Below are 25,205 nucleotides of genomic sequence, written 5' to 3'. Positions count from 1 at the left end.
TGGTTCACTTAATTTAAGAATATGTTAAAGTCTGAAAATGACCAAATATTTTTTCTTTTCACAGTCTGTGTTTTGTACACACAAGCCATTGGAAACAAAGAATGGAGAGAGGTAAGATACACATTCATAGATGTATAAACTTTTTGAGTATACTTAAGGCTGGTCATTTGCCCTAGCAGAAAAGGGCATGTCATAACCTCTTGAATGTCATGCTAAACAACGGGAGTCTTGTGTACCAGTAAACACTTAAAACCTAGTCACAGTAATCTCAATTTCCATATCTGTGTTGCATCTTTCCATCAAAAAGGAGAACAAAATTAGAGAAAATACATGAGTTTCCTGTTTTACAGTCTTCCCAAGATAAATGAAATCAAACTTAGCTATCAGTCTGGACAAAGTTTGTGGATATCAAGAGAGGAAGACAAACAGTGCAAGATCCGTGGAAGAATTCAACTGTGGTGATGGTCAGTGTCAGCAATACTAGCCTGTAGTTGTGGTAGAGATCTTCTTTTCCTGTGTAGTGTTTGGGAGAATTTAGGTGCTGCTGAATAGAGTACACACCAGGCAACAAGGGAGGGGAGGGTACTATGTATAGGTTGAATTATGTATTCTTAACCTATTGGTGTAAACACTGGAGAGAGATTTCTTAAGAAACTAAATCAAGTACCTCTAAATTGGATATCTACAGCAGATCAACATTTATAGCCTGGAACTGTCTTCCTGTGCTGAATCATCTGATTTTTCTCCTTTAATGTTATTCTTTGAAAGAGTTGACAGTGTTAGGGGAAGGGTGGTCATCTTTCTGCTGATAAAATGCGCTCTTTAGCTGTCTTACAGAGAGGGTGGATGGAACTATTATTTGCTGTAGGTGGTCCGCTGTGTGGCCATGCATTCTAAGAATAGAGCCAAGAGAGGACTGAACTATCTCACTGTTTTTCCTTGTAAAAGAGAGGAGGTCTGATGTTTTCAGAACTGGTATTTTATATGATTTCTCCTGTGTAAAAATTCCAGTGGAGGGGCCAGGGGCACAGAAACCAGACCTCTTCCCTTATATTTGGTGTCCTTGCCAGCTGGCTGGAGAAACATATTTTCTGCTTTGCTGAAACGTGGTGGATATGGGTTTCAGTCTTGTCGGGATAAGAGAATTGAGTTTGTCTCCTGCTTGGAGAAAAGCTCATATAACTGGACAATACATGGAACATTGTACCTATTTCATTTGTAGTTTTTAGTTAAATTGCTGCTCTCTTTTGTTCTGAACTGTGTACTAGACATGCTGTCAGTGTACTTACTGGATCGCATTCCTCTGATGGAATGTGACAGAGTGTGAAGAACTGTCAGTTTGTGGACCCTAAATGGGAATTCACTAATCTTAATTGAATTGGCAGAAGTAGTGGACGTACTCAGAGTTCTAAATGTCTGGATAGCTAACTCTGAAAACAGAGGAATCTTGAGGCATTCAGGTGACTACGTGGCTTGGTGCAGTTTGGTAGTGAAGCCTAGATCATCACTAAAGCATTTAGTTCCTTTTCTGGTCTAGGGTTAAGAGGATTTTGTCAGAAATTCTGGCTTTTATTGTTGTCTAAGGTTCATATGTAGTTTTGTGGAATTTTCATACTTCTCTGGCATAACTGTTAAAATAGGTATTAACCATTTTTAATGTAATTGTTCTGATAGTAGAACTGTAACATTATCGTCTTACCTAGAAAATGTTCCATGTGCTTGTTTTGAGGTGATTTAGGAGATTGTTGATGGAAAGATTCCATCTGCTTTCGATTTTAACAGGTCCAAGTTTGTAATGGTTGAAGTGTGTCACCACCTTATAGCTTTGTATTGTCTTCACAGAATCATCTAGATTGGAAAAGACCTTGAAGATCATTTAGTCCAACCATTGTCTTCTGCCATTTTATCTCCTTGACCAAAGCAAAACCATCTGAACAAGGCAGTGTGCACCATTATTGCTTGTATTGTATCTTCGCAGTGATACGAGAGTATCTTGGCTAGGGATGCACTTTGGCATGTGGTTATGGTATCATATGCCAGTTAGGAACTACAGGGGTTAAAACAGACTCTCGACAGGGTGGTTGCTAGAAAGTTTTATGTTGTTTTTCTTTTCTTTTGAGAATAATTAGCTCTATCTTGTCTATCAGGAGAGGGTCTAGTTATAGGTATTTACAACTCAGTTGGCTGTTTAAACTATTTATAGTTAATGGAGAAAGATAACATCCTGAGGGCAGTTCATCAGACCTAATTTAGATGTCTAAATTAGATCAGATGAATCATTCTTTAGAAATGCCTCCAAGTGATGATCAAAAGCCTACACTTACGACTATGTCAGATGTAAAGTTCAGTGAGAAGAATCCCATTCCTAGTAGCTGTTATGACAGTCAAAATTCAGAGGGTGGCATGATAGAGGGGCTGAGTCAGAATTGCATTTTATATGTTGTGGTGTATTAGATTTATACAAGTAGTACAAAATAAGGTGTTAGGTAGCAGATTAGTTGTTATATACGTTAGATGGGGAAATCTCATATCTTTATTTTTGTGCTTTTTCTGCCTGCAGTACATTAATACTGTGTTTTTCAATAAAATTCTGTGTATGGGTCCATTTTGTGGCATTTCAACATTTATTTAATATTTTACTAGCTTGTAGAGGTGGAAGCCACCTGGAACTGTTTGGAGACAACAAAACTGAGACAAATAATAAGCCCCAGATGATATGTGTAGACATTAAAGAATGGTGTTCAGTCATGGCAACATATTTTACCTTGTTTCTGTTCCATATCCTTTTATGCATAGTTCTCTTCCTTCTTTTGCCTTAATTACTTTTTTTTGAACACTGCAGAAAATGCTTGGGGATCATAAACACAGTAAATCATTTCATAATCTCCATAATTTCCCTAGCACTCTATTCTAGAAGTGTTCTTTTTTCCCTTTCGGCTAAGCTATTTAGATGGATTCAATACAATAGTTAAATCAAACCCTTCATTTAATGAAGGGTAGATATTTTCTGGGCACTGACTATTGTTTGCCTGTGATACAGATTCCAGTGTTTTTACCCAGTGTTATTCTTGCACACTAAATCCTCAGCAAAGAATCAGAATCTTTCATTCTCAATTAAATAGGGTGGTGTTGTTTTTCAAATCAGTTTCCCTGTTTTCACTTACAGTGTGAGCATCAGGTATTTCAATTAATATAACTGGCAACAAATGTATCATCAGAATCTGAGCTTTGGTTTTAAAATATTTACTTCCCCTTACTTTGTGAGGACACATTTGAAATAACTTACTGTTATCTACAGAAGCCTTAAGTAGTATATTGAAAGAATCTGAATTTCTTCATTTTGAAGAGGGTGTTAATTCTGAAAACAAGAGGGAGCACTTCAAAGGTGAATGTTAAATAAATAAATAAATATTTTAAAAATAACCAACTGCAGTTTTACTAACAATATGCACCAGTGGTAAGTGTTAAGGAACTGCCTATGGAGCGAGGCTCTGAGCCTCTGGTCCATCTACTGTAAGAAGACATTGGATGCAAATTGAATTTGTATACCTGTCTGTAAGTCTGTTCTCTCAGTGGTCCTCATCATGCTCATTTCCAGCTTCATGAGCTGCCAAATGTTATTTTATGTCCTCAGTAAATTTCTGTTGTGTCTTATGAAATTGTTCATGGCTTCCCATTCTTCAGGCCTTCCTGTTCATTAATTCTGTTAACATTTTTTTTTTTAAAATGTGGATTAAATATGCTGGAGACAAGAAAAAGCATCTTTCTTGATTTAGTTGTCAAACTGAGAGAAGGCAGTTGGGCAAGGTTGTAGTGGAATCCCAAGATAGAAAAGGTGACCGGTTTGTAAGGAAATTAAAAAATACCAGCATGATCTGTACCTAGTCACTATACTGTACAGTTTATCAACAGAAAGACTTCTCCCTTTATGTGCTCACATTGCTTATTCAGCCATCCTAACTTCTTATTAAGTTAGCTGTTACTTTTTTCTTCATGCATAATTTCATCTCCCATTTTATTGTCTGATTACTCAGCATGAATAATGTTGTTCTGACAAGGCTTTATAGTTGCCTTTTATGTATCTATCTTGTTTAATTCTGTAAAAATCTATTTGTTTTGTAACTATTTTTTCAGTCCCTGCTCCAGATTGTTTAGGCATGTATGGTACTGCATGGCTCCATCCATGGACATCCAAGTCCATAGGAACTTGTTGAGACCTTGCAGGGAGTTTGCATACAGCAAATTGACTGTTTATTATGTTTTCTTTCATACCTACTAATAAATCAATTAATTACTGTCATAATAAAATAATTAATTAGTAAATTATAATTAATTATGACATTAATTGATCTCCAAGAGGCAAATATCCTCCCCTTCTATCATAAGATACTAGATAATGGTGTTCCGCAGGACTCAGTATCAAGTCCAGTTCTGTTTAATATCTTTATCAACGATCTGGAGGAGGGGATTGAGTGCACCCTCAATAAGTTTGCAGATGACACCAAGTTGAGCGGGAGTGTTGATCTGCTCGAGGGTAGAAAGGCTCTACAGAGTGATCTGGTTGGGCTGGATCAATGGGCTGAGGCCAGTTGTATGAGGTTCAACAAAGCCAAGTGCCGGGTCCTGCACTTGGTTCACAACAACCCCATGCAACACTACAGACTTGGGTAAGAGTGGCTGGAAAGCTGCCTGGTGGAAAAGGACCTGGGGGTGTTGGTTGACAGACAGCTGAACATGAGCCTGCAGTGTGCCCAGGTGGCCAAGAAGACCAATGGCATCCTGGCTTGTATCAGAAATAGTGTGGCCAGCAGGACTACAGAAGTGATTGTCCCCCTGTACTCAGCACTGGTGAGGTCACACCTCGAATACTGTGTTCAGTTTTGGACCTCTCACTACAAGAAAGACATTGAGGTGCCGGACCATGTCCAAAGAAGGGCAATGTGGGGAAGGGTCTGGAGCACAAGTTTTATGAGGAGTGGCTGAGGGAACTGGGGTTGTTTAGCCTGGAGAAAAGGAGGCCGAGGGGAGACCGTATCGCCCTCTACAGCTACCTGAAAGGAGGTTGCAGAGAGCTGGGTCTTGGTCTCTTCTCCCAAGTAACAAGTGATAGGATGAAAGGAAATGGCCTCAAGTTGTGCCAGGGTAGGTTTAGATTGGATATTGGGAAAAATTTCTTCACCGAAAGGGTTATCAAGCATTGGAACAGGCTGCCCAGGGAAGTGGTTGAGTCACCATCCCTGGAGGTATTTAAAAGACATGTAGATGTGGTGCTTAGGGACATGGTTTAGTGGTGGACTTGGCCATGTTAGGTTTACAGTTGGACTTGATCTTAAATGTGTTTTCCAGTATAAATGATTCGATGATAATCTGACTGATTTTGTTCAAAGTGGACAATGTGTCTAGTAGTTAAGCATTTCACTGCAGTATCTACCAATTTGGTTACTATTTGAACCATAATAAAACTTGCTTTTGAGTCCCATTTTTAGATTTTTGAAGGCTGTCTTAATGACAATGGCAAAGGCTAGAGGTTTTATAATCGACATTTATTGGGATTTAGATTTAGGATTTTTTAGAGTACCGGTAAAGTTTCTTTGCAACAGTAATTTATATATTCTTTAGCAGAGAGACATGATAGAAATAGGAATGTAGTTTATAGCAGATTAGTAGAGAAAGTTTCAGTACAAGCAAGCAAAGGATGGAGAGTATGGAAGAAGCTTATATGGTCCCATCTGTGAAGAAAGAAGAAATTTTTCTGTTGCATGATACTCAGTTCACTGGAAAGCTTTCTCTGGCAGATTTTTTGAAAGAATCAACTGTTTTGAAGGAATTAAGACAGTTGGAGTAAAAGAATATCATCTTTTCAAGGAAGTCATGTTTCCTTTCAAAGGAAACAGTTAATGGAAAAACTCCAAAGCACAGAAAAATGAGGAATCCTTTCTGGCTTTTATATACTTATGATTGTATGACCATCAGTTAAAAACGGTTACGTAGAAATCACCATTGTGTACATGCAGTATACAGATTTCATATGAGTACCTGCATGCATGTTAGAGGAATGTTGTGAGTTTTCTGATAATTAGTATGTTCCTTTGGGACAAACACCCTGCAGAACATTTTATGACGATGCTTTTTCTGGAGTTGGCAGTTGTGAATTTTTTGTTTGTTTCCTTGTAGTCTCTGTAATTCTGATTATTTGAGACAATCATTATTATAACAGACTCATTTTATTGGCACTGGATTTCTTTTTCCACAATTCAAGTTTCTTATTTTTTTGTTCACATGTAGTGAAGCTAGATTACAAACTCTGAGGAGAGGAATATCTTTTGTTGTGTGTTCATATACCATTTTGTGCAGTGAGCTTCCAATGGAGAGTGTACCTGGAGCTTCCTAAAGAATTTTTAAAAGCCATTTAGATCAAAGCCAAGAACCTAGTGATAGTTTAAACCATTTTTTAGTTCTTTAGTTTCCTAGAATTGTAAGAGAAGACTAGGTTCTGACTGTTCACATTTCAAGAAAGATGTTTAAAAGATGACAGACTAGAGATTAAAGTAATGAATTATTAAAAGATTAAATAACATAAGCTACACTGAAAAACTCAAGCTCAAATTGTATTCCTAATGAAAGAGTGAATTAAGGATAATTGTAATCAGCTATAAATATCAATGCTAAGAACATAAATTTCATAATGGAAAACATTTCTGTCTAACAAAGGTATAGAAAGATCCAAAAGATGGAAAAGGAGGTGAAATAAAAGTCAGGCAAGAAACAAGAGATTATTTTTCCGAATGGAGCTGATTAATTATTGGAACAACTTCTTTGCAATTGTGTTAAAATACTGCAAGTTTTAAAAAACAAGAAAAGAGGGCTTACTAGATATTATTCTCAAGTTCAGTCATGACCATAAAGTTGGAGCAAGAACTAATTCATATAGGTGGTGATTAGCAGAGGGTTGGGTTAGACCCTCATAGTTACAATAGTTGCTTTGTATCTTTAATTTTGGATTTACCCAACTTGCTAGGCTTTTATAACTCTGATGTTAAAATGAAGGTTATGATTTTTCATTAACCTCATAGCACCTTAGACTGGATCACTAGATTGAGATGTTATAAAAATTCAAATGACTAAATAAATTTAAAAAATCCCCTTCTACCAGGAGACCTTGCATTATCAGGTGACACAGACTGTCCATCTCAGGAAATCCAGAAAAGGGACTCTGTTCTTGATTTCCTTTGTTGAACATTTATTTTACTTTAAATAGTTAAATTGATTCTGTTACTCTCCTGAATGACATTTCTAAAGGTATTTGCTTGTTGGCCATGTTAATATTTTAGCTTTACACAGCTGTCAGTGGGGAAACTAGGCCATGTGGAGAACTAATTAATTAGCAACTATGTTATTAGTCATAAGTGACTGGATTATAGAAATAACCTGTTCTGCTTAAAAAAGGCTATAGGTAAATGGGAAAACAGATTTAAAAAGGTAATGCTCTGTTTAGCTGAACAGTGTGGACTGGTGATTTTTAGAGGCCAGCATTTTAATGTCATCTATAAGATAAATTTTAATTGTAATTTGTCAGTTAAATACTTAGTTATATTAGTTTAATGTGAAGGAATCATTTGTGTAGCCCTTGGAAAAAAGTAAAAGACCAGAACACTGAAGCCTCAATTAAAAAAAAGACTTTAAATTTAAAGAAAATTTAGCAGTGCCACTGAATTCAGTTTCTTGAGTTTTGTAATAATTTCAGTATAACTGGTGAGAGATAAAGGTAGCATTGTAGCGGGAATTCTGTTAGGCCTTTTCTGGTCTCAGTGGGAGTTAATCATCAGCATATTGCATATTTCTCCTCTTTTACTGATACACTTCTGTCATGCATTTTAAACAAGTCTGAAAGATTTCCCAAGTGTAACATGGTTATAGTGTAAAGTGAAATATTGTTTACTGAAGAAAATGCAGATTTGAAGGGACGAAAAGTACTTATAAATTTATGATATTTTACTGTTTTAAAAAATTAAATCTGACATTTAGCTGCCATTTTATAACTATTTTTTTTTTCCTTTTGAAGTAACTTTTCCTTCAAATTCATACATAGTTCTATTTCTAATGGAACTATAAAACTTAAAAACCTGAGATATGAGATGCAACGTAGTCATGGAATAATCTAGGTGAAAGGAACCTTTGTGTTATCCAGCATCCTATTCATTTGCTGTGTCTGGTTCATCCTCCAGATCCATGCAAAGCCATCTTCAAAGTTAGGCAAGGTTGCTCAGGGCCTTTCCCAGCTAAGGTTTGAAATTCTCTAATGGCAGAGACTGGACAACTCTATGGGCAACCCAATCCAGTGCTTATTCACTCATTCTGGAAGAGTGTTTTCCTATATCCCTTCATAATTTCTCTCGTTGCAACTTTTGACTATTGCATCTTGACCTTTTGTTGTGCTTTCTGTGAACTGTCTGGCCCTGTCTTCTATAATGCTGTTTAGGTAGTGGAGGATGGTAGTGGAAATAGATCTTCCCTAAACTTTTCTTCAAGCTGAACAAATTGAGCTCCATCGGCTTTTCCTCAAGTTGAGTGCTCCAGCCTGCTGATTGATTGAGTTTTTTAGGGTTCATTTAACTGAATTGCCTCCAGTCTGTTGATTCAGTTGTATTTAGAGCCCCAAACTGTACCCAGTTTTCCAGGTGGAACCCCACATGTGTTGAACAGAGGGGGATAATTGTTGCCTTTGATCTGCAGCTTGTGCTGACCCTAATACTACCCTATGTGTTGTTAAACCGTCTTGGCTGCACCAGGACCTTTTCTGCACAGCTCATACCCCACCGCTCAATCCCCAGTACCGGTACAGGACTTCAGATTTGTCTTTGTTGAACTTTGTAAGAGAGTCCACAAGACTGTAAATATAAGCTCATTTTTTTTGTCTGAGGTGAGTGTCTGTGTCCCCCTCCAGTCACAATCATTTTAAGGTATGTAGGAACAAAGGGAAACAGTGCTTTCCTTTACCTAGCCATGTGCCTGTATCTTGCTTTTTCATGCATTTGTAGACGTCACATCCCCAGTCCCTTAGTACCTTCCATCTGAGTGAAATGGAGAGATTTTTTGAGTGTGCAAGCCCAACGTCCTGTGCTGCATTAGGGACAGCATTGCCAACAGGTCAAGGGGGGGAATCCTTGCCTTCAGCACCAGTGAGACCATAGCTGGAGTGCTGTGTCCAGTGCTGAGCTCCCCTGTATGAGAAAGATATGGATCTTCTAGAGTGGGTTTGGCAAAGGGCCACTAAGATTTTAAAGGTATCGGACTATCTCTCATATGAGGAGAGGCTGAGAGAGCTGGGATTGTTCAGCCTGGAGAAGAGAAGACTTACATTTTATCCATGTTTATAAATACCTGATATGAGGCAGTAAAGAAGGCAGAGATGGACTATTCTCAGCTGTATCCAGTGGAAGGACAAGAGTCAATGGGTACAAATTGAAATACAGAAAATTCTATTTAAACATAAGAAAAAAACCTTTTTACTGTGAAGGTGATCTTATACTGGAATAGGTTGCCCAGAGAGGTTGCGGAGTCTCTATGCTTGGACATAGTCAGAACCTGACTGGACAATCTACTGTAACTGATCCTGCTTTGAGCAGGAAGGTGGAACTGGACCATCCCCTGAGGTTGCTTCCAACCTCAAGTATTCTATGATTCTTGCCTGTTCTCCTTAGCCATTAATTTTATTTTCCTCTGAATGGCTTTCCAAAGTCAAGTATATCTTCCTGTTGTGCTGACTGCCTTTACTGTTTCAAAAAGGATCAGAAAATAATCTGTTTATGAAGGTGTCAAGCCAGAGGTTTGTCAGGATAGGTATTAGTGCCTCTAAATGAACTCTTTTGACAAGTTATCCTCTGAGCTCACTTAGTTATTTTGAGTTTGTGCCTTTCCATTTAGATAATGACTTTGGCAGCAGAAAGTAAACTTTGTCAGGCTACGTGTCCCTGTGTTCTTTGTTCTGTGTCTTCCATGTATATGGAAGTGTAGGTCCCACATGATTGAAGATCCTCCTACTCTCCTTCAAGCTTGTCCTAATCTGAGGATTTAAAGAACTTCAGTAACCTTTCTTTTCCTGCCTGATGATTAAGGAGTCTCCTAGGACAATTCACTACTAGAATCTGCACAGGCTGGGAGATATTTTCATGGATATCTTTGTGTATGTGTGTCCGATTCTGCTGGACATAGCATGAGGGACTACCAGAACTTAATATGTGTTCTTTACTTACTTGTTGTGCCTCTGGTAGCTTTGTCAGTTACAATGCAGTAACCCTTGGATCTTCTTTTTGAAGGCCCAGAGTCCTTTGCTTCTGAAATAGGTCAGTGTTTATCACATTTCAGTACTAAGGGTAAATCTCCTCTTTATGCAGCTGATTCTAGTTTTTGAGAGAATTTGGACAGTTTGCTGTAAGAGTGAAAATGGAGGAAATAGGACACTTGAGAGGAAAAAAAATATGCGGATGAGAGATATTCCTGTGGAGAACTGCAAAATGGATGGTCCTTATGACCCCATTGTTTTCATTTCTCAACCCTGGTCTGATGAACCTGCTGTTTACTGCCTTGTGTCAGAGTGTGGCTTCTCATTTTCAGTGCATACCTTCAAACAGTACTAAATGCTTAGATATTGCTACATATTTCATTTTATCAGCCATTCCAGCTTTCAGTTTTTCCTGGCTCCCATATTGTTGAATGTTACAAAGCATGCAGCTGACAGGGGAAGATTTCATTTCTAAACATTGAGATTTATTTGACCTGGAAACTGATTGGAGACTTTGAATGTAGGTAAAATTTGAACACTACTCTTCAGAGGGGAAAGAAAGGCCTGTTAGCCCAGGCAAGTATTCCAGCCGTACTTATTCCCATAGAAATGCCAACTTTCTACCGCTGCTCTTGTTTCTCATTGATTAATCCTTGGCCATAGTAGTCACCAGTGTTGGTTCAAGAGAGTGTTTTTTACAGCACTCTATCAACTTCATCCCAGTGTTTCAGAGAATACCTTGAATCATTTCTGAAGAGACTGACTTTTTTCCTCCAAAACAAACAGTAAGGATCGAACTATTTGTTCATGTTCTTATCTGTTTCCAGGATCATATGCATCCTGTGCTAGTCCTCTCAAGAGGCTCAGGGATTTTGAATATCCAGTATCTTCATCATTCTGGAGAGCTTATGGAGATTTCTCCTGCCCACGTCTGTGTAATGCTTACCCCCTTATAGTTATTGCTTTGGCTTAGGAGAGCTGAAGAAATACAGTATTTGCTAATGAGTAAACTTTCTTTCTGAACAATTTGCCTTAGGACATGTTCAGAAGCCTTCTTGCAAGGGATATCAAGGTTCCAATGAGACCAGGGAATCATTCCACCTAGGTTTTAAGAAATGATGTAAGGTCTTGGCAAAGGAGTATGCTAATTGACACTAAATTTTAAAAATTCTTTGCCTTTTTATTTGGAGATGGTGTCATTCATTGGGAAGATAGTTTTGCGTCTCTGTTTTATAGGAAGTGCTAGAATATGGAGATCTCTGAATAAGACTGTCCGAATTGAACATCTCACAGCATAGCGAAAGTGAAGGTACCTAAAAGGATTCTAGCACACTCTGTAAAGACACAAATCACCACCGTGTTATTTCTGAGGATTTTTCCTTTTCCTGAGACTTTATAGAACTGTGTCTTGAAAATGTGTTAACTTTTGTTGAAAACTTTATTGTACCTGAGACCTTTGGATGTGTAGTTGCTTTTTGCAAAGTAGTCATCCTCTTAGATACAGGCCCACTTCTCCATATGACCTGTGTGAGTGAATGGTGTTCGGAGTCTGTCCCCTGCAGTTTAAATGCACACATGCACAGTCATTCAAAGGAGAAAAAAGAGTTGCTGACAGTAATGGAGTTTCTTTAAAGCACACAAATAATGTGGCTGGAGTTCTTTACCATTTTATTTTAGTAAGAATCAAGCAATGAAAGGAAATTGCCTAGTTTTGAGAGGAAGAGACAGTGAAGTATGCTCTGTCCTTTTATACCACATATATGTTAAGTATGCAGGGGCTGGGATAGGGAGGCTCCTGTTGGAGGCTGAGGGCTCTGTGCAGGTTACAGTGGTTAGATTCACATCCATGATGTGAAAACATTTTTAAGAAATACATCTCAAAAACCTTCAGTTACAAGAAGGTTTATTCTTTCTTTATCCATGTTTATTGATTTAGTTAAGTCTTGTCAATGAAGAGGTTGGCAGTCTTTGAGTCATTCTAAAGTCTCTAGTCCCAAATTGCAGTTTTGAGGACTCCTTAATGATCTGTCTGTCAAAAAGCTTTTCAGTAGGCTATATTCAAATGTGTCTTGATACGTTCAATGTGTAGGACAAAATGAAATGCTCATTTCAATAATAACTCATTCTTTTTTGGTTTGTTTTCTCAGTATCTTGAACAGCTAAATCAAGAACAAAATTATCACACTGGTATGATCAGTCATTTATATCTGTGATGTATACAAACCGAAGTCAATCCAAAGTTGTTGGTTTTTTTTTTTTCTAAATGAAAATATTTTCAGCTTGATGAGAACTGAGGCTCTTCCTGTAAACCCCAAGAAAGAAAACGCGTTTTGCAGAAAGCTCAGAGAGAGCAGAGATGAAGAGGGAGCTGAACTGAGGTGAAATAGGTGCTGGATAATGCAAAAATTATACGATTCTAATGAATTGGCTACATTCCCTAACATTTAAAGCTATCTGAAATAAGCAATATATGCAAGCTTTTGCTTGGTGTTTTTTTGAGGAAACAGTGGATTTTTATGTTACTGAATTTCTTCTACAAATTTTTGTGGATTCTGATTGGCTGTGAAAGCTGATGTTTATAAAGTTTAGGTCATACAATACAGGGTGTGCACCGTTCTCTGTATTGAAATATGAGGTGTTCTGCCAGTCTACCTTCATCCACTGGTAACTGATCTAGTCATGTGAACACAGTCATTTTCTTTCATGGCATCTGTTTAAGAGAAATTTTCACAGGGTCTCATATCTCAAATATTGCTGGTATTGGCAGTCTACTTAATTATATTTCATTATAGCATGTGGCTTAAACTTACACTTTTCTTTTACAGTTTGGAAGAACAGAAGTAATTGATAATACTTTAAATCCAGATTTTGTAAGAAAATTTATAATGGACTACTTCTTTGAAGAAAGAGAGAATCTGCGATTTGATTTGTAAGTTAACCATCTTTGACTCTAATATTGTAGCCTCTGTAAACATACTAAGTTTTGTCCAGCATAAAATTAACTTGAAAAGAGATTAATATCTATTGATGTAGAATACATTAATAAACGTGATTGATTTAGCATTGCTTCCTCAGAAATAAATGTGTAACATAATAATGACCAAGTTTTAAGAACTTAACAGGTGTTAACTAGTCAAAATACAATCATGCTCACAATCATTACTTTTAGCAAACAGTTAGAAAGCTAAGGATGTCAAAATATTAAAATATTCTTGCAGCATAGCCAGTAAAACATGTAGGGACATACTGTCCAGAAATAAAATTTTGTACAAGTAGTACAGAGCCAAAATTTTTACTAAAATAAATGCCAGTATGCACCTAAGGATACTAAATTTAAGATTTTAAAATGAAAGCAGTTGTTCTAGAAGTAGATGGCTTTTAATATTCCAGATGTACTCATTTCACTCCACTTTTGAAATTGATTTGATTTTCACTCTATTCTTTGGAAAATAGAATTGAGAGTCTAGTTACCAGATCAGCTTGCATGTCATCTGTTATATTTTATCCCATTCTTACTATTTCAGTCTTTGTGATAATCAAGCTTGTCTAGTTTTTTTTAATTCTCATCCTCTTTTTTATTAGCAATTCTTCCTAACCTTGCTCTATGAGAGAGCACTTGAATAACCCTCATAGATATTTAAGGGAAAGCCATTCACTCAGTTTTGCAATATAGTATGCGTAGTGGCCACAATTTTTCTTTACGTGTCCTTTTTAGTTGAAGAACCCTTTCCTTATTTCTTTCTGCTTCCTTTACAAGATGTACTTTAGCTCGAGTTTTGTCAATTCTTATTTTGTGTTCCTCAGATTTCTGCCTTCATGTGTATTTCTTTTAGTTTATTTGTTGTTGAAAAAGATTTAGGAGAATTATCTGTTAAGTTACTTACTGAATAAATATATCAGGACAGTGTAGTCTGCCTTCCTCTACTTTCTAATCGTAAAGATTGAGGTCTCCTGACATGCTTTATGGAATTGTGACAAATCCTACTCAGGTGTTGAGTATAGTAGGGGTAAGTTGTAGTATTATTACTTCTGAATTTAAAGTTATGTTGCAAGTTTGCCTTGATATAGAAACGGCATTTATTACATTTCTGTCTTGTAGACAGCAAAACAGATGAAGAAAAACTTCATAATTTGCCTAAAATCTCCTAGCAAGTTCATGGTAAAGCCATTTTTTAAATCTTCAAGGCTTTGGTCTTAATGTGCCATTTACTTTTCCGAGTAGTTGCTTCGAAGTGACTCTGACAGTCTCTTCATTTAAAAAAAAAATTTTTCCCCCTCTGAGTTTCTGGAATGCAAATCAATCTGTACATTAAGCAGGGCATGAAATAAATAGGGCTGTGATCACATTAGTGATGATTTTTCCTATAGCAGTGGAAGAAAAAGTATGATGCCTGGTAGGTGTATGTTAGCAAAGTTAGTTACATGTAGTTTTGCTCATTCTGTTTTAAACTGCCAGCAGGGTGTACTGAAATGCTTTTGAATGGCAGTATTTCCTGTATCATGAAAACAAAAAAACACCCCATGTCTAACTTTTCTTTAGCTGAATGTCTTTTTATAGCATGTCAGAATGCTTCTGAAGTTAACAAGAAGTGCTGGAGGGATGGGTGAGGAAAAAAGTTCCATTCTTTTCAATACACAGATAGCAGCTAGCTGGTTCCATCTGGACTTCAACCATTTCATGGAGTGAAAGGAAATAGTCAATGCTTCTAGATGGCTAGGTACAAATTCTTTCATCTTTACCATGGAAGCCTAGTGCAGACTTCATTTTTTATTTTAGAAATTGGGTTTAATGTCATTAAATCTGCTGAGTATAACTGTTGTCTGCTATTTAAAATAATAAGTAAGAGCTAATAACTTCGAAATAAAGGATTCTTCTCCAAGTGTAGGTAAAGAATTACTGAAATAAAGACACAGTTGGGGCTGTGTAGGAATCTTGATTTGGTTGCCTCTTGCTCCATATAGGATGCATGTATGTTACGGGGAGGAGGCAGTATAATAGAAGAGAAAAGCAAAAGAAATGAACCAAGAAAGAGAAAACTAGGCTCAGTCTAGGCAAAGAAAGGAAAGTCTGTGAAGAACTTCTGGATAAGTGCTATGTGAAAAGGACTTGGACCTGGAAGGGAAAATGCAGTCTCCTGTTTGATTCTTCATGTACTTGGAGAAATGGACTCCTGATTGTTTATTTACAAAAAACTGTAAATATCAAACATACTCTGTACTTATCAGAAAGGTCTGACTGCTTTCTGCTGCTCTTCTGGATTACCTGGACATAAATCTATTTTGAACTCAAAGCTGAATAACTCTTTTTAATGTTTGTCTGCAAGTGACCATATAGCCATAGTCTGTGAATTTACTTTAGAGCCCTATAACAATGGTAGATGAGAAATGAAATATTGTAGAACTCAGTTAAAAATGAGAATGTTATATATCTACTCATGGATTAAAACTCCAATTTAGATCAGGAAAGAAAGCTTCCTTTTTTAAATTCCTCAGCAAAATTGTGTACTACTGTTGGACACAGTGTTATTTTTCAAAGACAGAAACTCCTCATATGATTCATATTTTTTGCAACAAAAAGAAAGCAGTGAATATATCTCTGATTTCTGGTGTTCTGATAAATGAGCATGAGCCCCTTCCTAAACTGTACAGCCACCAATGTCTCAGACCCCCTTCTGTTTATATTTGATGATTTGTTACTGATTTTGCCAGTGAAGCAGTTCTGTTTTAGTTGTGTAGCTAGCCTTCAGGTCAAATTGAGAGTTCTGTTTTTCTGTTCAATTTCACCCAACAGTATGCAATTACTTTTTGTTATTTAAAAATAACCTCATGTTAGTGATTTCTATAGTCATTCCTTTGTTTACAAATATGTTTCTAAAATTTTGACTGTTCTGCACCACATCCAGCTACATTATGGTATTCCTGTACTCCTGACTTGTGATCTGGTCCATAATGCATCCCAGCAACCAGTTGCAGCAGCACAACCGAAGGGCTAGCATACCACGCAGTGGCAATGGAAACATGCAGGGGAGACTGAGATGGGCAGAGAGGATACTTTTTCAATGTAGTTACTGGTATTGAATCTGAATATAGGATTTTATAAAAATGTTACTGTGGATTATCTGATAAAAATGGAAGACTATGAAAGTATAGAGATTAGTAATCCCCCAAGAATTTCTTATATTAATTTTTTTTAAAATCTATCTTGAATTCACAGAGTAATTATTTTGAAATCTGACTTGATAGTAAAAGGGAAACAGTGGCATTTTCTAGCTGGAGGAACAACAAGATTATGATGAATGGAAAAGAACAAGTAAAAATCTTGCTAAAAGCAGTTTAGTTTATTGTCAGTTATTTCTATTTAATTAGTGAAAGGACTGAAAAATTACCTAGGAAAATAATTCACAAGTTAGTTTATTTTCTAAGATTAATTTTTATTTTTTTTTCTGTTTTTGGTAGCTTTAATTGTTCAAACAAGAATACCAGAATAATTTCTCTTAGTAGCCTGCACTTTGTTGAAAACTATTTCATTTCAAATAGCTAGTGAACCATAATCTTGTAATCTGTGATGATTCAATTTGCCTTCTTTACTGGTGAGACTTTTATTCACGTATCTGTTTGTGTAAATTTCATACATTGAAATAGGTGAAAGTATTGTTTGATTTTTGTTTCTTTACATTATTCTCAGATCTGTCATCTGGCAACTCTGATATAACTTTCTTTTTTTTTTAAAGCTACGATGTTGACTCAAAGAGTCCTAACTTATCAAAACATGTAAGTTTTTCCTTGCTATTTTGCTTTCTTATGCTAAAATGCTTATGCTTTCCTACATATGCTTGTTTTCATTTGACTCTAAGTAATACCAGATGCATAGAGACAAATACAGTGATTGTGCTGTGGTTAATAACATATATAATGCTTATGAGTATAATTTTAATGGGACATTCCTCCTGTAAAGGGCATATTTAAGCACACATGTATACGTCTTCAGATACGAGATATGCTGCATTTTGTTGATACTTCTCTGAGTCCTAAAAGTTATAATCGTGTTTTGATTGTGTCCCAATTAATATTAGTAGAAACCTTTTATGCTCATGTCATCTTGAAGTGGAAGGGATTTAGAGATGCGAGAGTAGAATTCAGAGGCCTCTGAGTGAATTTTTTTAAATAAATACAGGAAGGCTTTGGTAAGAGAACCTTTAAGAACCTGGAGCAAAGGAAAAGAGAATAATGAAAAGAATGTTGTGTGTGTGTGTGTGCTTCACAGTGAAAAGATAAGACTTTTAACCATTGATCTCCAGTTAGATCCTCCCTGTAAAGATCTAAAGCCCCAGGCAAACTGTTTTCCATCTCTGTCATCATGGAGAGGTGCAGAGGTGGTCTGAATAACTGCAATGCTAGCTAGGAGGATGCAGAAAATAGAAGTCTTCCCTATACTGTCTTCAGAAAGTTTAAAGCTTCATCCTGGGTTTCTGCCCAAGATCATTTGCACTTCTGTAGTAACTAGTTTATCTGAATTCTTTTCTTTTTTCCCAAAACCATATTTTTTTTTGTACAAAAACTTCGTAATTAAGTTTTAAGAAAAAAGATAAGATACAAGATAAATCAATCACTATGGAAGTGCAAACAAAGATACATGCAAATATATAGCCTAGATTTCATTATTTGATTACTGCAACAGGAATTGGAGGTTTGAGTGTCTTGCTGAGCCCATAGAAAAAAAGGACAAAACAATAACAAACCAATGTTCTTCTGAAGACTATTCAAGTAGATCTTAAATTACATATGTGCCTGTTACATTCTAATTAGTACAGGCTAAGCATACTCAGACACATTAGGTCCTGGTTTTTTAAACAGTGCCAATTTCCTGGAATCTTCAATTGTGGAGGGAAACTTTATTCTTTAGACATTAACATCAATATCAGAAATACATTTCCCTCCATTGTCTTTTAAGAGGAAATCTGTAGAAGTTTGTGTAGACTTGGTGTCTGTGCTGAAGACATCCAAACTATTCCATATAATATTATGCACACGAAGAAGTTGATGGCTCTGAGAACCCTATGAAAGATGGTAGCTAGAAATGTGTTTCTTAACCTTAGCAATTAATTTCCATTATTTCCCAAGTGCTTGAGGTTGGTCTGGGTTGTTCCTTTTGCTGCCAGCTTCCTGTATCTCTTTCCTGTAGCTCTTAAGAGTTTGAGCAGTGAATAGGTAGGAGGTGATCAGAGCTTTGCTCATATCCATGGACTGGGTGTTTCTGAAAAATGTCAGGCCAGTAGTATTTGCATAGCTAGACTGCTCATAGTCACCTTGTGTAGAATAAGATCTTCCCTGTTCCTAAAAATAGTTGTTGACCCATTTCTTTGAAATACTGGGCAGTGTCATTTAATAGTTTGGGGGATGAATTTCAGTGACTCAGTTTTGGCAAAATGAGAGGCAAATGAAGCAAGTTTTATAATGGCTATATGAAGTAACCAGACCAGACAGTGCTGCCATTGTAGCTGTCTGTAATAATGTTTCTAAAACTGGCTACCTTAAATTAGACTTTCATGTTCATGGTAACTTCCTAATTTAACTAAAAAACAACAGAGTAATGAACAACTGTCATTAATAGAAGACTGTGGAACTAATAGGAATTAATCATAGAAACTCCACCAAAAAAAAAAAAAAAAAAAAAAGAAAATTGTGGAATACGTGGTTTCAGTGTAGAAAATGGTGTTATTTTAGACTATGTCATGCCTGATGTTTTTAAAAATAAATGAGCTGAGTCTTTTCAGATGAATTTTAGCTATTTTAAAAGACTTAATCTTTATGGAAACAGTGTTGCAGTGTCAGATCAGTTAAAGGACATAGTTCAAAAACTTTTTTTTTGCAGGGTTATTTTCCTCTTCAGTGGAATTAGTTCTCAGATCCATTTCACTACATGACCAATAACTAACACAGCTTAGAGATGGGAATGAGTGGCCTGAGCTGAGAGAAGTAGAACTACTTGTACAGATATTCACTACTATACACAGTATCATAAAGTAACGGTTTGTTGTATAGGAATTAGTGTCTTGATTCTCATTACTCTTTGTGAACAAATCTCACAACCTACTGTTACTACTGCCAGTGATGCTAGGAAGAACAGAGCTAGCAAGCTCTTTTCACTTGAAAGATAAGGAGTTGGACTGCAGCATAAAATTTTTTTCAATATACGTACAACAGTTTGAAAATCCAGTCATATTTTTATAGTGCTTATGTTACAGGGAGATACAGTATGAATATTAGCTGATTTTTAGTGATATAGTTAAATTATAAAACACAAAAATAAAGTCTGTAGTTAAAGCAATACTTGTGTATAATTGTCAATCCAGGATGCTCATACAGATTCTGCACAGGCTTGAATTTCTGCCAACATAATTAACTTCCAAGAAATTAATAGAATCAGTGTAGAATCTCTTTGTAAAAGAGAAATTTATTAAAATGCTTCAGTTAAAAACGGTAAAGTAGTAGTCATGTTTCTAATAGTTTTAAAGTTTTTTCCTTCTCAGTTTCATTTTTGTTGATGAAAGGCAATATAAAAACAGTAAGTGGAGTGCATTAGAATTACTTCTGTAAACGTAACCCGGTGTTATGTAAATTATGTGAGTCTGGTTTATGATTCATTATTACATAGTTATTATTAAGATGCAGTGTTCAGCAGAATGTGTTCTACAATAGTGAACAGCCCAGATAAATGGGAAACCATTTTTTTTTTTCAATGTGAAATATGAATTCTGAGTTTTTATGTTACTGCTTTCCAGGACTTTTTGGGACAGATGTTTTGTACACTAGGAGAAATAGTTGGATCACAGGGGAGCAGACTGGAAAAATCAATTGTGTAAGTATGTCATTCTTGAATGTTGGATGAATACATACTGCCTCATGAGGTGAGAGATGTGGGTTTTTTTTGCTGTGGGATGTCTTGATATACAGAATTGACAGTCATGGCTTCTAAGAGAGAATAAATCGTTAGGTACAATAGAAGTCTTTCTTTATAGACTATGATAATTTAGGTTTCAATTTGGACAATTAGCAAAGAAATTGACTCATCCAAAGTTTTTGTCTATTTCATTACATCTTGAACTAGAAATATTTTGAGTATACTAACATTAAAAATGTTTTTCTTTCTATTCTTCAATCTTCATTTTCTATTCCTAAATAGTGTTTGAGCAATTGAAAATATTTTACAAGTTTTATCTAAATCCATGCTACAAATTCACACATGACATTAAAAGCAAACATTTAAAGGTATAGCTGGACATCTCATGATGGTAATGTCTTTTGATTTGGAATTTTTGTGTGGTTTTTTTTTTTTTCTTCTTCTAATAGTAATTGCACTGCAGTGAATGATCATGAATTTGGTTACTCTGTCTGGAGCATTCTTCTTGTCCCGTTTTACTGGGTTCATTATGAGTAATATACCAGGGTTACTTCATTTACTTTTAAGTGCTGATTTCCTTGTAAGGGCAGATGAATTTTTCAGGTTTAGCAAGCCTTATATTATTCTGGGCCAGACTTTGGGGAAAACACCACACAGGGCACATATTCTGACTTTGTATTCAAATAACAAGAACCAGGATCTGGATGAACAATTGTCAAAATTCAGAATGTAATTAGATATTATTTTAATATAATTGCAAATGCAAAAAACCTCCCAAATCCACTTATATTAATGATGCAAAATTAATCTGATATAAAATTCTTAATATGTTCCTAGCCGTACATTTTTTTCTATGTATATATTTGATGTAGTTAACCATTTCTGTTACTCAGGTGACCCTTTTAAGTTTAAGTAGTAGCTTTGAAGTCCTGGGAAAAATCTCAGGAGTCAGTATTTTGTTATCAGTGTCCAAAATGTACCAATGGTAGCCTTTTTCCCTAGATTTTATTAGAGACTTTTTTCATGTTTGTGTAAAGAACTCAACATCATCGATAAAATAATGTTTAAAAACCATTTCTCTAGTTTGTATCAAACAACATGGTGATGTTCTGAGGAGGTGGCCCTAATCTTTTCATTGTGGTGAAAACAGTGGCCAACTTCAAGGAGACTCACATATGATAGCTATAATTTTCTCTTTCAAGAACTTTGAAGTGTTGAGCTGTCATGCTAAAAACTCTAAAAACTCTTGTCAGTACTTGAGGCCAATTAAATTATTAAATTTTTACAAAACTTGGAAAAGCATCTGAAGTTTCCTATTTCCATGCCAAAAATAATTTCAGATTGTCTCTAGAACTCTTCCTGGATGAAATAGCAGTTCAGAACAGATCATTCAATTTAAACCGAAAGAGACTACCTAGTTTTCCTTTAATTTAATCTAAGGGTCCTTATGAAATCATAAAAACTTTAAAATAAAGTAAAATAAATATTTCCATTACAAAAGCTATCGTAAAGTTCCTTTGATTACATTTTAAGTTTAGAAAATATTTTAATGGGATTTAATCTACTTGAATTTCTGAGATTATGCATACCTGAAACAAATTCTTTTGAATCATAAATGTCAGGGTTTGGCTAGCACTTCTTTGCGGGGAGGCATTCCTGTAATTATGCCCTTCCAGTCCATTAGCCTTGACTAAATTCTGTCTGTAAATGTCTTCCAATCATTTGGGTTTTGTACAAAGGCAAATTTCAGCTCTTTAGCAGGACTCACTTATACAGTTCACACTGAAAAATCAAGTAACATGAAAAAACTTAGTCTTTGCAAAACATTTTCAGTTAGTCTTACCAAAATAAGCCTTTGACTTAGTTTCCCTAATTTACAGACAACTGCAGATGATTCAAATTGATCTGTAACAAATGTAAGCGGTTAGTTCTCTTGCTGAATTCCACGAGCGCTTGTGGTGGCTTGACCCTGACTGGATGCCAGGGTCCCACCAAAACTGTTCTATCACTCCCTCCCTCAGCTGGACAGGGGAGAGAAAAAATGTAACAAAAATCTCATGGGTTGAGACAAGGACAGGGGGAGATCATTCACCAAAACTGTCATGGGCAAAACAGACTCCTCTTGAGGAAAAATTAATTTAATTTATTACCAATCAAATCAGAGTAGGATAATAGAAATAAAAGCAAATCTTAAAACCTCCACCCCCCCAGCCCTCCCTTCTTCCCGGGCTTAACTTTACTCCCGATTTTCTCTACTTCCTCTCCCCCAGTGGCACAGGTGAATGGGGATTGCAGTCAGTTCATCACACATTTCTGCGGCTCCTTCCTCCTCAAGTGGACGACTCTTCACTCTTGCCCTCTGCTTCAGTGTGGGGTTGCTCCATGGGAGGCAGTCCTCCATGAACTTCTCCAACGTGAGCCCTTCCCCTGGGCTGCAGTTTTTCACAAGCTGCTCCAGCGTGGGTACCTTCCACAGGGTGCAGCCAGCCCTTCAGGAACAGACTGCTCCAGCGTGGGTCCCCCATGGGGTCGCAAGTCCTGCCAGGAGCCTGCTCCAGCACGGGCTTCCCACGGGGTCACAGCCTCCTTCAGGCACCCACCTGCTCTGGTGTGGGGTCCTCCCCAGGCTGCAGATGGAGATCTGCTCCACCGTTACCCTCCCTGGGTGCAGGGCACAGCTGCCTCACCATGGGCTGCACCACGGGCTGCAGGGGAATCTCTGCTCTGGTGCCTGGACCACCTCCTCCCCCTCCTGCTTCACTGACCTGGGTGTCTGCAGAGTTGTTTCTCTCACGTATTCTCACTCCTCTCTCTGGCTGCAGTTGCTGTTGCACAGGTTTTTTCCCCCTCTTCTTAAATATGTTATCCCAGAGGCACTAACACCATCGTTGATGGGCTCAGCCTTGGCCGGCAACAGGTCCACCTTGGAGCCGGCTGGCATTGGCTCTGTTGGACATGGGGGAAGCTTCCAGCAGCTTCTCACAGAAGCCACTCCTGTAGCTCCCCCACTACCAAAACCCTGTCACACAAACCCAATACAGTGCTGTGATCATTACTGCTGCAACATCCTTTAACAATATGATTCATACTCTCGTTAATATTCAGAACAGAGGTCAGTAATAAATGCATTTTGCTGAATTTTGAGGGGTTCCAAATATAGTTCAGTCACCTGATTACTGTATTTACAGTAATCCTTTCTGCCCCCTCTGCAACCTCTCCTGCCCTCGTCACCTTCCCCCCCCCGCCAAGGACCATACCAGTACTTTTTACATTCTTAATTTTTAAATCAAGGGCTTAATTTTCCTATACATAAACAGTTCTATTAATATCACTACATGTTCCGTATTATTTTCCTTCTCTGTATTGGTGGGACTATGCACACTGAGAACTACTTCATTTTAAGGGTAGATAAATTCTTCAACTCTGCAGGTGAGGAAGGTTTCAGTAACTGTAGCATAATTCAGGAAGACTCTTATGAACACGCTATTTAAACTGAAAAATACACATATGCTCACAGTAACATAATATGGTAGAAGTAACACTACTTCACTGTATCACTTCCTTAAATAACTTGAAAAACTACCCAGGAAAAGGTACTGTAAAACTGCGTCACATTCTGTTGTCATCAAAGTTTTCAGATGAACTTAACTTTAAGATGTCTTTCAATTTCAGTAGCTAATCACAAGTTGTCTGCAATGAGAGATACTGTCTAAAACTTAACACTAAAAAAAACGTTTAAAAAAAAACAAAACCAAAACAAACACACTGAAAAACCGAAAATTGACTGCATCAGTATTATGAGCTTTAAATTACTGTTTAATAGATTATGGCTACTGTGGAACAGTAGAAAACTGCTAATTGTAATCTAGCTCCTGCAAAAAACCCCTGCATAAACAGTGAAGAATCAGCTGATCAGAGTATCAGATTTCTAATAGAGTCATACAAAATCATTAACTTCAGCAAATATTGTGGTTATTAGACACCAGTGTTTTGTGATTCTCCACTTAATCCCATGCTGGATATTAAACTTTTAAAACCTTGTCCAGTAAATAGTCTTGAGGACAAATATAGTAAGTAGTATAATAGAAGAGGTGTACTAGGTTCTGGGATTAAAAACACTTGTCTGCAAACGAAGAATAAGAGAGGCACAATGGCAGGTGGGGGAGCCCAAATAATACCTTGCCCTGGCTGCTTCCAGACCCATCCCAGGAGAGCCATCAGCCCACTGAAGTCCCAACTCCAGACCCACAAAGGAGCACCGAGGTACAGGCAGGTGAGGGAACTCCAGTAACCCAATTAGAGAAGCAGCCCCTGCCCACCAGGGCTGTCCCAGAAGAGCCTCAGCACCACACACTCTCTGCTTGTTCTGGACATGTTTTTAGTTCTTGATGGTGAGCAGGGTGGTTGCAGCATTTGACTGTTTACTTGAGCATGCCAATGCTATCCTGTCGATTGGGACAAGAGATTGCCCCCATTTTGTTTACTTCTACTAAAACAAAAGTTCACTAACTTTTCACTATCTAGTCCTAACTTATGCTAACTGCCACAGTGAATTGCACTGTTGCGACTCCACTGACTTTTTTGACTAGTTGTTAGTTGACTCTAATGGAAGCCTGTTGTGACTTGGTCAAAGAAGGGTGCTGACTTTGAATTTAGTAAGACAAATCTTGCTGACTTCTTGAAGGTCTTTATAGTTCTTTCTGTTTTCAAAATGGTAAATTATTCAGCACGCTACACTTTTTTTTTTTTCCTGAGAAAATTCCTGAAATTTATTTTAAACATTTAGATTAAAAATCATCCACTCAGCAGTTTATTATCACTTGGTACAGGTTAAGTGAAGTCTGAAGTGAGTAACAGATGAAGTTTAAAGTTTGGGATTAGCTATGAGAAAAGAAAAGATATCAGTGAAGATGCTATGGGAAAAAAGTTCTTATAATTATTTCACAGTAGTGTGGGCCTGTGTAATACATTTTCTCTTGGGTAAACAAGCATTGTTCAAGTCTGGCTTCTGCTATTCTGTTA

The 25,205-nt window shown here is 36.9% G+C and overlaps 1 protein-coding gene across 6 annotated transcripts in view; it reads left to right on the top strand.

Annotated features, from left to right (window-relative positions):
• CPNE8 (copine 8) overlaps positions 1–25,205 on the top strand; it is a 107,014-nt gene that overhangs the window by 20,254 nt on the left and 61,555 nt on the right. For 5 of the 6 annotated variants that reach the window (XR_012623650.1, XM_074827740.1, XM_074827741.1 and 2 more), the window contains exons 3-6: positions 65–111; positions 13,108–13,211; positions 17,014–17,053; positions 20,065–20,141. Coding sequence is in view for 4 of the 6 variants with exons in the window: in XM_074827740.1 (XP_074683841.1) it covers positions 65–111; positions 13,108–13,211; positions 17,014–17,053; positions 20,065–20,141 (268 nt within the window). In the remaining 2 variants the exon portion in view is untranslated. Of the gene's footprint in view, positions 1–64; positions 112–13,107; positions 13,212–17,013; positions 17,054–20,064; positions 20,142–25,205 lie in introns of those variants that run through there. The other variant, XM_074827744.1, reaches the window with a different exon arrangement.

Source organism: Strix aluco, chromosome 5 (assembly GCF_031877795.1).
Source record: "Strix aluco isolate bStrAlu1 chromosome 5, bStrAlu1.hap1, whole genome shotgun sequence".
Taxonomy (NCBI): Eukaryota; Metazoa; Chordata; class Aves; order Strigiformes; family Strigidae; genus Strix; species Strix aluco.
This window is presented reverse-complemented; position numbering and strand designations above follow the sequence as displayed.